The sequence below is a fragment of the Panthera uncia genome, chromosome X (assembly GCF_023721935.1).
Source record: "Panthera uncia isolate 11264 chromosome X, Puncia_PCG_1.0, whole genome shotgun sequence".
Taxonomy (NCBI): domain Eukaryota; kingdom Metazoa; phylum Chordata; class Mammalia; order Carnivora; family Felidae; genus Panthera; species Panthera uncia.
In genome coordinates, this window is record NC_064817.1 from 8,756,551 (window position 1) to 8,770,427 (window position 13,877).

The 13,877-nt window shown below is 44.9% G+C and overlaps 1 protein-coding gene across 1 annotated transcript in view; it reads left to right on the forward strand.

Moving 5' to 3' along the window:
* Nucleotides 1–10,523, forward strand: part of FRMPD4 (FERM and PDZ domain containing 4) — a 187,189-nt gene extending 176,666 nt beyond the window's left edge. The window contains exons 14-16 of the mRNA XM_049643430.1: nt 4,320–5,384; nt 5,784–7,076; nt 8,688–10,523. Coding sequence (XP_049499387.1) covers nt 4,320–5,384; nt 5,784–7,076; nt 8,688–10,012 — 3,683 coding nt within the window. The 3' untranslated portion in view covers nt 10,013–10,523. The remainder of the gene's footprint in view (nt 1–4,319; nt 5,385–5,783; nt 7,077–8,687) is intronic.
* The last annotated feature ends 3,354 nt before the right edge of the window (nt 10,524–13,877 follow it).

A 13,877-nucleotide genomic window follows, 5' to 3' on the forward strand; every position in this document is an offset into this window, starting at 1 on the left:
GGGCACCTCCTCCTACATCAGACTTACATCCGGGATCCTGGGAGCTCTACCAACAGGACTTGGATATCACCCAGCACTTGGACTTGGGCCTGTAGATGGGACCCCAGCAGCCACCTTAGCTCTGTAGGGGGAGCAGGAAGATGGCAAAGGCCTCAGACAAGTTCAGCCACTTGACAGGATGAGATAGCTCACGAGTGAGGACAAGGAGGGCTGCAGTGTTAAGGGTTGCTTTGAGGGTGGGTGGTTTTCATTTGTTTTAGATTTTTTTTTCTTTAGTGTCTGATTATTTTCCTACATCTACAGTGGACACCCAGTAAATGTGGCTGATGGACAGACACTAGCATTCAAACCAGAGCTGCTGACCCATGACAAACTTAGAATCATGGGGCGCCAGGGTGGCTCAGTCGGTTGAGCGCCCGACTTCGGCTCAGGTCACGATCTTGCAGTTCGTGAGTTCGAGCCCCACATCGGACTCGCTGCTGTCATCATGAAGCCCGCTTCGGATCCCTCTGTCCGCCCACCCTCCCTCTGCCCCTCCTCCACTTGTGCTCTCTCTCTCTCAAAAATAAATAAACATTAAAAAAATTATAATCAGGGTTTCTTTTAAAAGAAAGGGAAATTCTTAAGAACAAATTCCATTGCCACTGTTTCTGAAAGAGAGAGGGGGGAAGGAAAATCCTCTCACCTGTAGCCTTAGCAGAAAACATAAATGATTATTCCGTAAATAGATTGCAGGTTATTGATAGACACACGCAACCCAACAGATTTGTGCCCAGTTTGTGATGATGGCTGGTCAGGTGGAAACACTCATAGGAAAAGGGAAACCTGAGAGAAACAGAGAGAGGTAGACAAAGCATGCCAGAAGGCAACTTCGAATTATAACCAGATGTGATCCAGCCCCACCTAGGAGTGTCATTTATTTGCTTGTTTGTCTGTTTCTTTGTTCATTTATTTCTTTTATTTTATTTCTCTATGTCTGGGTTTTCTCAGTTGTAACATCGGAATTGGGAACCTAGCTTGCAAGGAAAGGGTTAGGAAGAAAGTTCCGCACCACACCCAGAAGGATGCCCAGTACTTCTGTCAACAACTGGCAGGGAAGCAGGAGTGGAAATACTTGAGCGTGAAAGTGACGGGGAAGGAACCAAAAGGTGGTGGCGAGAGGGCGCTGGCGTTGGTGGTGAACATTTGTGGGATCACGCGTTTTCACTGAGCTAGGAGATTGTGGACAATTCACCGCTGGCCTGGGAAATTGCGAAGATCAGTTCAGTGGGGTAACGCCATCCTTTTGTTCGGAAAACCGGTTTTCGGCTTTCTATTTTCAAATCTGCGAGTTTATCTTGAAAATCAAACCTTTTCCTCATGGACTCTTAAGATTGTCCAGGTGCATGAAGAAAACGAAATCCACCATTTCAAAAGCAGTCACAGGAACAAGGGCTCCTGTTCTGTCCAGTTTATAGTGGCTCACAATGTAATGTTTCATCAAATTTTGAGGGGCAAAAGCTTATCCCCATGGGGAAGGAATGGAACTTCAACCTTTCAGCAATCTCTCCCCATTCTCTACACTGAGAATGAGGGTGAGGGCGTGTGCCCCAAATAGCTAGGGGATTCGCATCCTCTGATGGTGGCAAATTCACTCTCCTCTTCAGAAACTCCCCCTGAGACCCAAGAAGTATAGAGCGTGAAGTCTGTTTAGACCAGTTCATCCCTGGTCCGCACCGCCCCCCTCCCCCTCCCCCCCCCCCCGCTTTATGGGAAACCAGGCCCTGGTATAGACCCCAGTTCCTAACACACATCTTTCTGTGTCTCTAAAATCATCCCAAAAGCCAAGACCCTACGCCCTTCTAGAAGGAAGCCAAGATTGAGTATTTTCTTGTCTCAAATTGATCAGACCTTAGTCAAGATCTCTAACAAAGAACAGTAAGCCTGCGTTTCTTCCCCATCTTGAAAATTAATCTTTGATTACTTGGATTACTTTCAAAGTCCCTGAACCCACATATCTATGCACCCCTGTGCATTAGGAGCGTCTGAGTAAGTATCTATTAACTTGTTTTAGCCTGCTGACCTATTCAGCTTTCATGTTATACTAAAGCAGAAGCTGGCAAACGATGGCTCATGGATCAAGTCTTGTTCTTATAAATAAAGTTTTATTGGTACTCGCCATGCACATTGTATTTGTTTCCTAGGGCTGCCGTGACAGATTGGCACAAACCCTGGGGCTTAACATAACAGGAACTCATTCTCTCACAGTTTGGGTGGCTACTGATCCAAAACCTAGGCAGTGGCAGAGCCATACCCCTCCAAAGTCCCAAGGGGAGAACCTTTTCTTGCCTCTTCCATCTTTACATGGCCTTCCCTGCTTTTCTGTGGGGCCCAAATCTCCCTCTGCTTTTCTCCTATAGGGACACTTGTCATTGGATTTAGGGCCCACACGGATAATCCGGATGAACTCCTCTCAAGGTCCATAATTGAATTACACTTGCAAAGGCTCTTTTTTCCAAGAAGGTCATACTCACAGAGTGGATATATCTTTGAAGAGGCCACCATTCAACCTACTCCATGCATTTGTTTATGCGTCATCTATGGCTACATTCGCGTTCCCATGGCAGAGTTGAGTGGTTGCTCAACTGAGCACTTGGCCCACAAAACCTGAAACGTCTACTACCTAGCCCCCCCTTTACAGGCAAATTTTGCCAACCACAAGTTTAAACCTAGAGCCCTGTCACAGCTTCGCTAAACTACTATCCCTCTCCCAGCAATTTACCTTCCCGACATACACGAGCGTGTGCGTCCACACACACATACACCCCCTGCACACAGTCCTAATCGAAATCGTTCATAAAACAATGCCGAACCCCCATAGGAATATTGATTATAAGGTAACATGTAAATAGGGCTCTTGTGTAGCTCAGTGCCTTCGAAAGTATATCTTTCTTGCTATTCATGAAAATAAATGCGTTTAGCAAATGACTTGGAACAACATTCAGCATTGAGTTTATTGTGTATAACTGGGGGGCGAAGGGAGTGAAAACGTCTCCAGTAAAACTGGTTTTTTTCCCCATATGCCTTGTACATTCGATGTCAGTATCATCCAAACTTGGGCCAGGGGGCGATTTGAGGGTACTAATGGGAGATTATGTGGCCCTAACACTTCCTCATTAAATTTCCTTATTAAATTTCAGAGCAAACTCTCCACATCAAAATTCCCTATTGGGAGACCCCTGAGGAACAAACAAAACCATGCTTTTTAAATTAGGGTTTTGCAATTTTCATTCACGGGAACATCCAACAAATCTTCGGGAGTTCTCATGTTCCAAATAAAAATTGAAATCAGCCAAACTATTAACTATGTTTACAAATAGCAGAGAGGCAGGGTGCCTGGGTGGCTCAGTCGGTTAAGCATCCTACTCTTGGTTTCAGAGCAGGTCGTGATGTCATGGTTCATGAGATTGAGCCCCGCGTTGGGCTATGCACTAGCAGCACGGAGCTTGCTTGGGATTCTCTGTCTCCCTCTCTCTCAGCCCCTCTGCTGCTCGAGCTCTCTGTCTCTCTCAAAGTAAAGAAATAAACATTTAAAAAAATCTCCTTAAAAAAAATAGGAGTGCATTACCTGTGGCGTCCCAACTTACGCATCGTACATGCATGCATGCACCCACACATACAGGCATCCATGCTGACGTTTATACGTGAATATATTAACACCCGCTAGGATATAAAAAGTCTCAAGATAGAGGTTTTATGCTATCATTACAATATGACTACATTATATTTTTATGTGTATATTAGATCATTTTTATTATAACATTATTACATCATCATTGCAATATTTCCTAAAATGTGTGGCAGAAGTCTCAGGCTCCTTGACTTTCTCTTAACTCGATAAGGAAAAAGCCCAACATCTTCCTCTACGAAGTGGGCAACATTAGATCTCACTTTACAACGAAAAGGAGAATCTGTTTTCTGGAATAACAGCCTATTAGACTATCGCCTTTATGGATTTTTAAAGACATGTTATATGTTCCCATTCACAGACATAAATGAGGTCTTCTAATAATAGAACCGAGAGTCACGTGGGATTAAGCTGTAGCTCCCTATTCTCGGATGGTATTCTGTTTGATCAAATAGTGGTTGTGTCTCATGCGCGATCAATTTTGGTAATGTCAGTTCTCATGACCAAGAAATCCTTACACCTGACGCCTAAGTTGACGGGTACCATATCTGGGAAGCTGAATAACGGTATTTACAAAAGTGATGCTACAAGCCATTAAATTAAGAAATCAGGTCTCACAGTAACGTGTCTTTGCCTGATTCTTTCTCTTTAGGAACTGAAAATAAAGGAAAGCATAACCTCCTTGGCCCAGATTGGAACTGTATACCCCAGATGACCACCTTTATTGGCGAAGGGGAACAAGAAGCCCAGATAACATATATAGATTCAAAACAGAAAACGGTTGATATTACGGATGGTGCCTTGTGTCCCAAAGACCACCGGCACCTGTATCTAGACAACACCTATAACCCAGATGAACTCAACCAGCCACTGACCCAGCCGGGAGATGCTCCGTGTGAGGCAGACTACAGAAGTCTCACTCAGCGGTCCCTGTTGACCCTCTCGGGACCAGACGCTCTGAAGAAAGCACAGGAGTCTCCGAGAGGAGCTAAAGTGTCCTTTATTTTCGGAGATCTTGCCTTGGATGACGGTAGGAATCCCCCGACTCTTGGCTACGAAAGACTATTGGAGGAGAGCCCAGAACTGCTGGAGAAGCAAAGGAATCTTTACATCAGCAGTGCCAACGATATGAAGGGCCTGGATCTCACCCCGGATGCGGAGAGCATCCAGTTTGTGGCAAATTCTGTTTATGCAAACATAGGTGACGTGAAACACTTTGAGGCCGCCGAGGGGATAGAGGAACCCCTCCTGCACGACATCTGTTACGCCGAGAACACCGATGACGCGGAGGATGAGGACGAGGTGAGCTGTGAGGAGGACCTCGTAGTAGGAGCGATGAGCCAGCCGGCCATCCTCAACCTGTCTGGGTCCAGTGATGACATCATTGACCTCACGTCCCTGCCCCCTCCAGAAGGGGATGACAACGAGGATGACTTCCTGTTGCGTTCCTTGAACATGGCCATCGCCGCACCCCCACCTGGCTTCAGAGATAGTTCAGACGAGGAGGACTCTCAGAGCCAGGCCGCCTCCTTCCTCGAGGACAAGGAGCCAGGCAGGAGTCTGCAAAATGACGAGATCCCTGTGTCCCTCATTGACGCTGTGCCCACCAGCGCTGAGGGGAAGTGTGAGAAGGGCCTGGGTAACACCGTGGTTTCCACGCTCGAAGCTCTAGAAGCTCTGTCCGTGTCAGAGGAACAGCAGACCAGTGACAATTCAGGTTCTTTCACGATTGTTACATTTATTCAGTGATAACCCTGCATTTCATCCTCTCAAGCCATTTACCCTTGGAGTCCTGTTATGTGCTGTTGTCCATTTCACACATGTCCCATTTCATAAGTGGGCAGAAACTACCATCGTGGGGTTTTCATGTATGTGGTTTCCTTTGTTACTTTTTGTTAATATGTAGCACATCCCCCCCCCCCCCCATTTGTGGAACAATTGTGCAATAAACTCAAAGTCCTTACTGAAAAGGGAGAAACTTGGTTTTTGGTTTTTGGTTTTTGGTTTCTGGTGTTTTGTTTTGTTTTTTTTAATAATAACGAGTCCCATTTTCTTACGTGTCTCCTAGTGCCTCTGACGCCTCCATTAATCGGTTCTTGTTTTTCACGGCATGCAGGTGTAGCCATCTTGCGGGCTTATAGTCCCGAGTCTTCGTCAGACTCGGGCAATGAGACTAACTCTTCCGAAATGACTGAGAGCTCTGAACTGGCCACAGCGCAGAAGCAGTCAGAAAGCCTCTCCCGCATGTTCTTGGCCGCTCACGAAGGCTACCACCCCCTTGCAGAAGAGCAGACAGAGTTCCCCACCTCCAAAACCCCCGCTGGGGGCTTGCCTCCCAAGTCCTCGCACACCCTGGCCGCCCGTCCGGTGACCGACCTCCCGCCCAAAGTTGTGCCTTCCAAGCAGATACTTCACCCAGACCCCATGGAGATGGAGCCCGAAACCATGGAGACCAAGTCGGTCACTGACTATTTCAGCAAACTGCACATGGGGTCGGTGGTGTACTCGTGCACCAGCAAAAGGAAAAGCAAGCTGGCCGACGGGGAGGGGAAGGCACCCCCTAGTGGGAACATGCCAGGGAAGAAACAGCAGGGGACCAAAACAGCTGAGGCAGAGGAGGACGCCAAAGGTAAATTTGGTACTGTGTCTTCAAGGGACAGTCAACAACACCTAAGCACTTTTAACCTGGAAAGAACTGCCTTTCGCAAGGACAGCCAAAGATGGTACGTGGCCACCGAGGGGGCAGTGGCTGAGAAAAGTGGATTGGAAGCGGCAGCCGGGATAACATTTCCAAGAGCTTCCGGTCTGGGGACGAGGGAGGCGGAAGAGAAGGAGGAAGGGGCTCCTGACGGAGAAGCCGGTGAGGTTTCAGGACTTGGCCAGCGGGACCACTTCTTAACGGACGTGACCTGTGTATCTTCAGCCAAAGACTTAGACAACCCAGGGGATACTGACCCGTCTACCTGTGACCATCCTTCCAAGCTTCCTGAGGCGGAGGAGAGCGTGGCCCGCCTTTGTGACTACCACCTGGCCAAGCGGATGTCATCGTTACCAAGCGAGTGCCATTTTTCTCTACAGAGCTCTCAAGGCTCTTCGGTGGATGCAGGCTGTGGCACAGGCAGTAGCAGCAGCACCTGTCCCACACCTGTGGAGTCCCCCCTCTGCCCCTCCATGGGGAAGCACCTGATTCCCGAGACTGCGGGGAAAGGCATGGGTTATGTTCCTGCGGAGGAGAGAGCCGCTGGGCTTCCCAACCATGGCGCCACCTTCAAGGAATTGCACCCACAGGCAGAAGGGATGTGTCCGCGGATGACAGTGCCCGCTCTGCACACAGCTATTAATGCGGAACCCCTGTTTGGCACTTTGAGAGATGGATGTCATCGGCTCCCCAAGATTAAGGAAACCACAGGTACAGCAATGATGGATTTAGCGCTTTGCACTGCACACCCGAAGCCTGTAAACCAGATTCACAACAAACCTAAAAATATAAAGTTTGGACGAAAAGTCAAAGTTAGAATTGTTTTTGAAAGGTTGCAGAGCTATGGCCGGGTTAAGTGTCCCTCATCGATCCCCCAGTGTTTAGTCAATACTGAAGTTTCTAGATCTGGAACAGCAGTGGAAATGGCATTTGCTCTTTAGAACCTTGCTCCGTGCTTGCTTTCAAACTCTGAAGGGAGCGATCATGTTTTTTCTAAATCCTAAATGTAGATTTTCAGCAGCGCTTCATGCTCAGCAGTGTCTCTAGTTGCAAGACAGTATTACGTAGAGTCACAAACGTTTGATTTCCTTCTCAACACCTCACATTTCTACTTTTGCCCTTTCGTTATTGAGAGGCAAGGAAGGATAATAGAGCGGGGTAGCAGGGAGATGGAAGGGGCTTGGGAAGACCGTTTTCCTTTCAGCAATACTTAACAGATCCCTCCCTCCTCTGTAAGACTCTCGTAAAGACATATTCTGAAGTATCTGGCACACTTTGGTGTCAGGAAGTCTTTCGGGGTACGCGTGATGAGTTGCCTTGTTTTCTGCGAAATCGTAAGATATAGGCACAGGGAGAAACAAGAACACAGTCACCTTCTGTGTCCGTCTACACCATGCTGTAACTTGGTGGGGACATAGTCCTCTCACCGATCCACTTGGCCAGCCATCACGTGGCAAAAACAGATGTTCTTTCATACTCTCAAATATCAGAGTATATCAGTAATATCTCTTTCGTATTAGGTCAGTAGGTGGTAGTGGGATCTTACGTTGGTTCGCTTCCATTCCCCCCCTTTTAAGATTATCTGCTTTCATGACACCCGCCACTGGCGTCACCTGCCTTGGGAAACCCGTCTTTGAATGGCCTTTAAGCACACTGTTTAATCTTTTCTGGTTTACAAAGAGCTTTCACCAAACTTACCTCTTCTCACAAAAATTCTGTGAGACGGAAATGTGTTCTTCACATGACCACTTTTTTGAGAAAAGTTGAGCAACTCGCCCAGGGTCTCTGCTTCAAACCCCATACCAGGCCAACCCCTGGGGTCCTCTTGAAAAGTTGACCTTATTTAGTGCACATTAATTAAATTAGACCACTTTAAAAAAAAAAAAGGTAACTAATACCAGGATTAACCTAACTCCCTTGAAATGAACTTGTATGTCATAAATATGTTGGAATAGTGGAGGTCTAGGAGGTCTAGGATGTGTGTTTTCTAATTATGTGTCTAAGCACTGACAGGTAAATACCGGGGACAAGGAAGTCATGAAATGCCATTGTTTCTGAAAATGATTGTGATGGCTAGACAATTCCAAATAAATGAGTCGTTTCGGAAATAGCAGATTCCTAGTATTTCTTGAAATGTACTGAAATGGAAATCTTAGGAGAGCTCAGGAGGCAGTCCTTGAAAAGGAGGGTGATCCTGACGAATTGTAGCCCTTCTAGAATACATCCTTGGGAAATGACAACCATCACATAGAGGTTCAGTGAAAATGACCACCCATGAGATGCTTAATGATTCTCTCTGTTTTTCTGCTACCCCTAGTGTAGCTTTGACAGAGCCTGGGAAGGAGAGACGAGGAGGCATGCCTTCAGCTTGGTCTCAACATCCTGAAGCTGATCCCATCCTGCTACCATCCAACATTCACTCGGAATCAAAGGTGCCAATTCCAAATCAAGACCCTAATGATTTCTCCCAAGCAAATCTGGCATACGGAGAGGCTGTGAACTGGCGGCCACTGGATCTGAGAGGGGGGAGCCTCGGAACACCCCCTAGCCAGAGGGCTCTGAGACGTAGCAGCAGTATCCTCTCGGGATCTGTAGGTTTGGAGACCTTCCAGGAGAGAACCAAGGGTGCGGTCAGCTTAAAGTGTCCAGGTATCACAGAAGCACAGGAGGCCAGTTCAGAAAGGCGAGCAGAACTCCCCCTGGGGAAGAAGCTCACCAAAAGTTTTTCCCAAAGCTCGATGTTCTTTAGCTCTGAGGGAAAATTTCACAGAAGGTCCCCGGTGGCTCACAAAGACTCAAAGCTGTATAGGACATTACCCTTGCGCAAGCTGGAAGGCAGCAATTGGAGATGCCGGGGACCTTTCAGCTACTGCTTCCTGAACCGAGGGCAGGAGGAAGACGGTGATGAGGATGAAGAGGAGGGAGAGGCCACCCGCCGGGTCTCTTGCCTCTTTCAACCACAGATGACTCAAGCCATGCCAGAACCAATCAGCCCGCCCCTGGCTGTTGGCATTCAGAAGCAAGGAGGGGAGCTGACCAGAGGTTCAGTGCTAAAGGTCTGGGCGGAAGAGCTGAGTGGCCCAGATGATGCGGACTTCAGCAACCTGGCCTTTGATGCCCGGATTGCAAGAATAAATGCCCTAAAAGAGAGCACATACGCAATGCCTGATGGGTTCCTCGCAGCCCAAAATGATGCCAATGAGCTGCTCTGCCTCGTCAGGGCAACGAAGGGAAAGAGAGAGGAGTCACGCCCTGAGGCATATGACCTTACGCTTTCTCAGTACAAGCAACTGTTATCCATCGAGTCCAGACAGTTGGGAAGTGCCTGTAGGAAAATGGCTATGGCCGAGAAAAGCCCAGAGGAGATGCTTCTAGCTATGACCTCCAGCTTTCAAGTGCTCTGTTGCCTAACGGAAGCTTGCATGCGATTAGTTAAAGTCGTGAACTCAGAAACGCAGCGGCAGGAAATCGTAGCGAAGATCAATGAAGTGGTCATAAACTACATTTGTCTCCTGAAAGCTGCAGAGGCAGCCACTGGAAAGACCACTGGGGATCCTAATGTTGGACTCTCGGCGCGACATTCAACCACCATGGCCGCCCTCGTAAGCACACTAACACGTTCTCTCAAGATGCTTTTAAATAAATAAAATATGAAAGTCACATCATAATCTACCTTTGCAAAGCCATACATGAACTTTTATTTACTTTATGTGTACGATGAACAGATGTCTCCTTTCTTCTCTCTGTATATTTTGTTATTTTATATAAAATAGGAGATAAAAGTCACATTGATGAAATGTTGAAATGTACTAATCAGATGTATTCTGTTTATATTATACATATATATACGTAAAAGAAATATACAAGAAAGTGATGACATTTGGCTATTTTTCGTATAGTTGAAACTCCAGGTATATGATGTGAAATTTTAAATTCTCAGCAAAACCGTGTTAGAGCAGAACAATGAATCCTCTCCCCTTTCCTTCCAAGCAGATACTTGGAGACCATATCATTCATACTTAGAAGTTAAAAAGAGAGAGAGAAAGAAAGAAAGAGAGAGAGAGAAAGAAAGAAAGAGGGAGAGAGAAAGACCACAATGTATATAAATCAGTACTTATGTTTTAAAATTATGATTTTTAAGCATTGGAAATAGCAGAAAGACATTTAAAATCTGAGAAGCTATTATGAATTATTAGAGAATATATATAATAAATTAATTTTTTGCTCATAGTGTTTGGTTATCTGATGCTTTCTTCCAAGAATCCTACATGAAATTTAATTTTCGCTTATGCCATTTGGGCTAGAAATGGGGTGGGGGCGGATTCTATTGTGTCAATACAAATGCTCTTCATGATGTTTCTATAATTAAAATATTTCCCCAAAAGAACAGAAGTAATGATGGGCAGGTTCCTAGGTAAAATGTCTAGAGTTAGAGATTATCTAATTACGTAAAATGAAAGGAATAATGTCAAAATTAAAATGTTTGATGAAAAGAGAGATCTCCTTTGATTAAATATCAAAATATATAAACCAAAGACATCATCTTCCTCCCCACCCCAACTCAACCGTGAGACATAGAATTCCATTAAGAGCGACAGAACATTTAGTGAAGTATTTGCAAAATTACAAAAAGCAACATTCAGTGATCATCATAGTAAGTGCAGATCCAGTCATGTGAGTCAAGGCATAGAACTTCGTGCGTCACCTCTATAGGGGCCGATGCTTCCAACCAAATTTGAAATTCCAGCCTACCACTGGGACAGTTTCAAATCTGGAGTGTTCCAGAAAATCAGGGAGAGATGGCTCCTCTAATATGGAAGCCAGGATGAATAAATAAAGCATTTAGCGAATGTTCTAATTTGGATTGGTAGATTGAAATATGAAAGCTGGGGCGGGGGGGGGGGGGGGGAGTTGCGGAAAGACAAGTGGTAAATTTGACCACTGTAGGCAAAACCGATGGAATGCAAAGGAGTTTTCAGAACTGTCCTCTGTCTAAAAATGTATCTCTGGGTCAAAGCAAAAGGATGCGAAACGCAGTTGTCAAAGAAAATTGATATGTACATATGTACTTCATGGGTCATTTAGTGCTTAAGCTATACATACTCCTGTTTATGTAGATGGCTCCTTAAAATATGACGGGAGTATGGCAGGTGCAAATACTTCATTTCTGTAGCCTACCGGGCAGGAGGCATCACAGTCTCTTGTCAGTAGTTCCATAGAGACTCAGTAACAAAAGTCACACATATTTATAGATGGTAGAAAACAAAAGGAGTTTAGATGTGTGTTATTATAAATAATGTTTAAATAATACAACATTATTTTCTTATAATTATAAATATTGGTGTTTGATATTGATAAATATTAATGGTGTTTACTGTGGCAATTTTTGGTAAATATTCTGTGTACTAAAATACTAACATGAATAGGATGTGTGTTGTATGTCAGACAATGTGCTAAACATATCACATATATTACTCGATCATCACAACGATCTTATGGTTTGGACACTATTGTTAATTCCCGACGGAGGCAATATGGTGTAATAGTTAAGGACGCGGGGCCTGGGGTCAGAAACTTCCTGATTTAAATTTGGACTCTGCCATTTCCTATCCCTTTCATCTTGGGAAAGTTGATCAATTTTTTTCTGAGTCTCAACTTGCTTACAGTGAAATGAAAATCGATTTCCACAGGATTGTCATGACTTGGAAGTAAAATCGTGTGTGTAAAGGTTTTGCCGCAATGAGGGCATACCTGGCAGGGTATATACTTCCTGTTAAGATCTTATCATCATGGTCATTACGTTAAGTATATTGCCCGAGATAATGTATGGGGGATGTTTGCTTTATATGCATATCGTCTCCTGCCTGTATATGCAGGGTGTGGTATGTGCGTTGCATGTGTATAAAAGAAGCGTACAAGGAAATAGCCATCCTCGTTCAAATCCTATCCAGTTAGAACAGCTTCCCAGTCCATCCTAGTTCTTTGAGAGGCCTCAGTAAAACAGCTCTGGGTCCTTCCAAACCATCTCCCATGACCTATGGGTGCTCCAGTACGTTTCTGTTTCTTATAGACAACCTCCTTAGTACGTAGAAAACCTCAAGCCCCCCCGCCCGTTCACTACACATGGAGCTCCTAAGTGGGGTCCAGGTCCACTAGAGTGTAGGAAGAACATGTTAGAATGATCCTTGTGTTTCTTTTTATCTAGCATTTTTTATGTTTGTGTATGTTTTATAATGGCGTAATAGTACGGTGGTATATGTACATCATTTTAAATAAATAAATCAATTAATAAGCATATGCCTGGTGCATGTATGCAAAAATCTTGTCGCAGGTAGGGTGGCACTGACACGAGTTGCGAGGCCACTGAACTTGGGAATACAACTTCCTTGGACTCGAGGTCCTTTGTGTTTAGTCCCCACCCTGGTTTTCCAAGTGTATCGCCTATCATTTTTATTAATCTTTTATGATAAAACTTTGAAACATATACAAAAGTAGACACAATCACATAATGAATCAATATGTACTTCTCACACACCAATTCGTTTAGTAAGAACTTCCTATAGACGAGAACTTATCAACAGAACCGCAATGCCACTTTCACAGTGTTGTGTTTTTTAACGTGTACGGATATATTTTGAAAGAGAGAGAGAGAGCCCGACGCGGGGCTCTATCTCACGAACTGCAAGATCACGACCTGAGCCCAGATCAAGAGTCGGTCGCTTAACCAACTGAGCCACCCAGGCGCCCCCATTTTCACACTTTTAAAAATCAATAATTTCTTAATGTTATCGAGTAAATATTACAGAAGTAACGAAGAAGGGGGAAATTCCTTCAAACCCAACCCCCAAAGACAGTCCTGGTCAACGATTTAGGGCGTCTTCTTTTGGGTTTATACATACTGATGTTAGTATTACTGTGTGGGTCTATGAGTTTAATTTTGACTCAGAGTTGATCTGACTCCATTCGCCCTTCTACCTGAAAGTTCCGGCATGTTTTAAGTAAGTGGATTGGGCCTGAATTTGCTCTGAATTTCATCTTCCATGATGATTTGTCTTAGGAAAGACAGTCTTCATTTGTTTATATTCCTTTTTCATATATTTCCAAGTGCCGGTTATTCTCTGAATGATACTTCTAAGCTACTGAGGAGGTCACTCTAGTCTATTTCTCCTGGATTACTCTTGGTTTGGCAATGGGAGACGCCCGCTGTCTGGTTTCCCATTCGTAATTGTGTTAACGGACTTTTAAACTGAAAAATGAGCAAATCATGCATGCTCGGTGATTTTCTTTTCCAAACGCTTAGAAATCTTCATAGGGATCAAAATACAAACATAATACATTGTTTCTTTCTAACCTATTTTGGGAGGTGGAGGGGTACATAGAGGTGGGTGGTGTTTGAGTAGTTGTGTGTGTTGGGGGGGGTGTGGAAGAGTAGTTTTCAGCTTGGCTTTATGGATTCCATTGCTAGTTTCCCCTGTGGCCGTCCAAAAACTATGATAAAACGTCCTGTATATA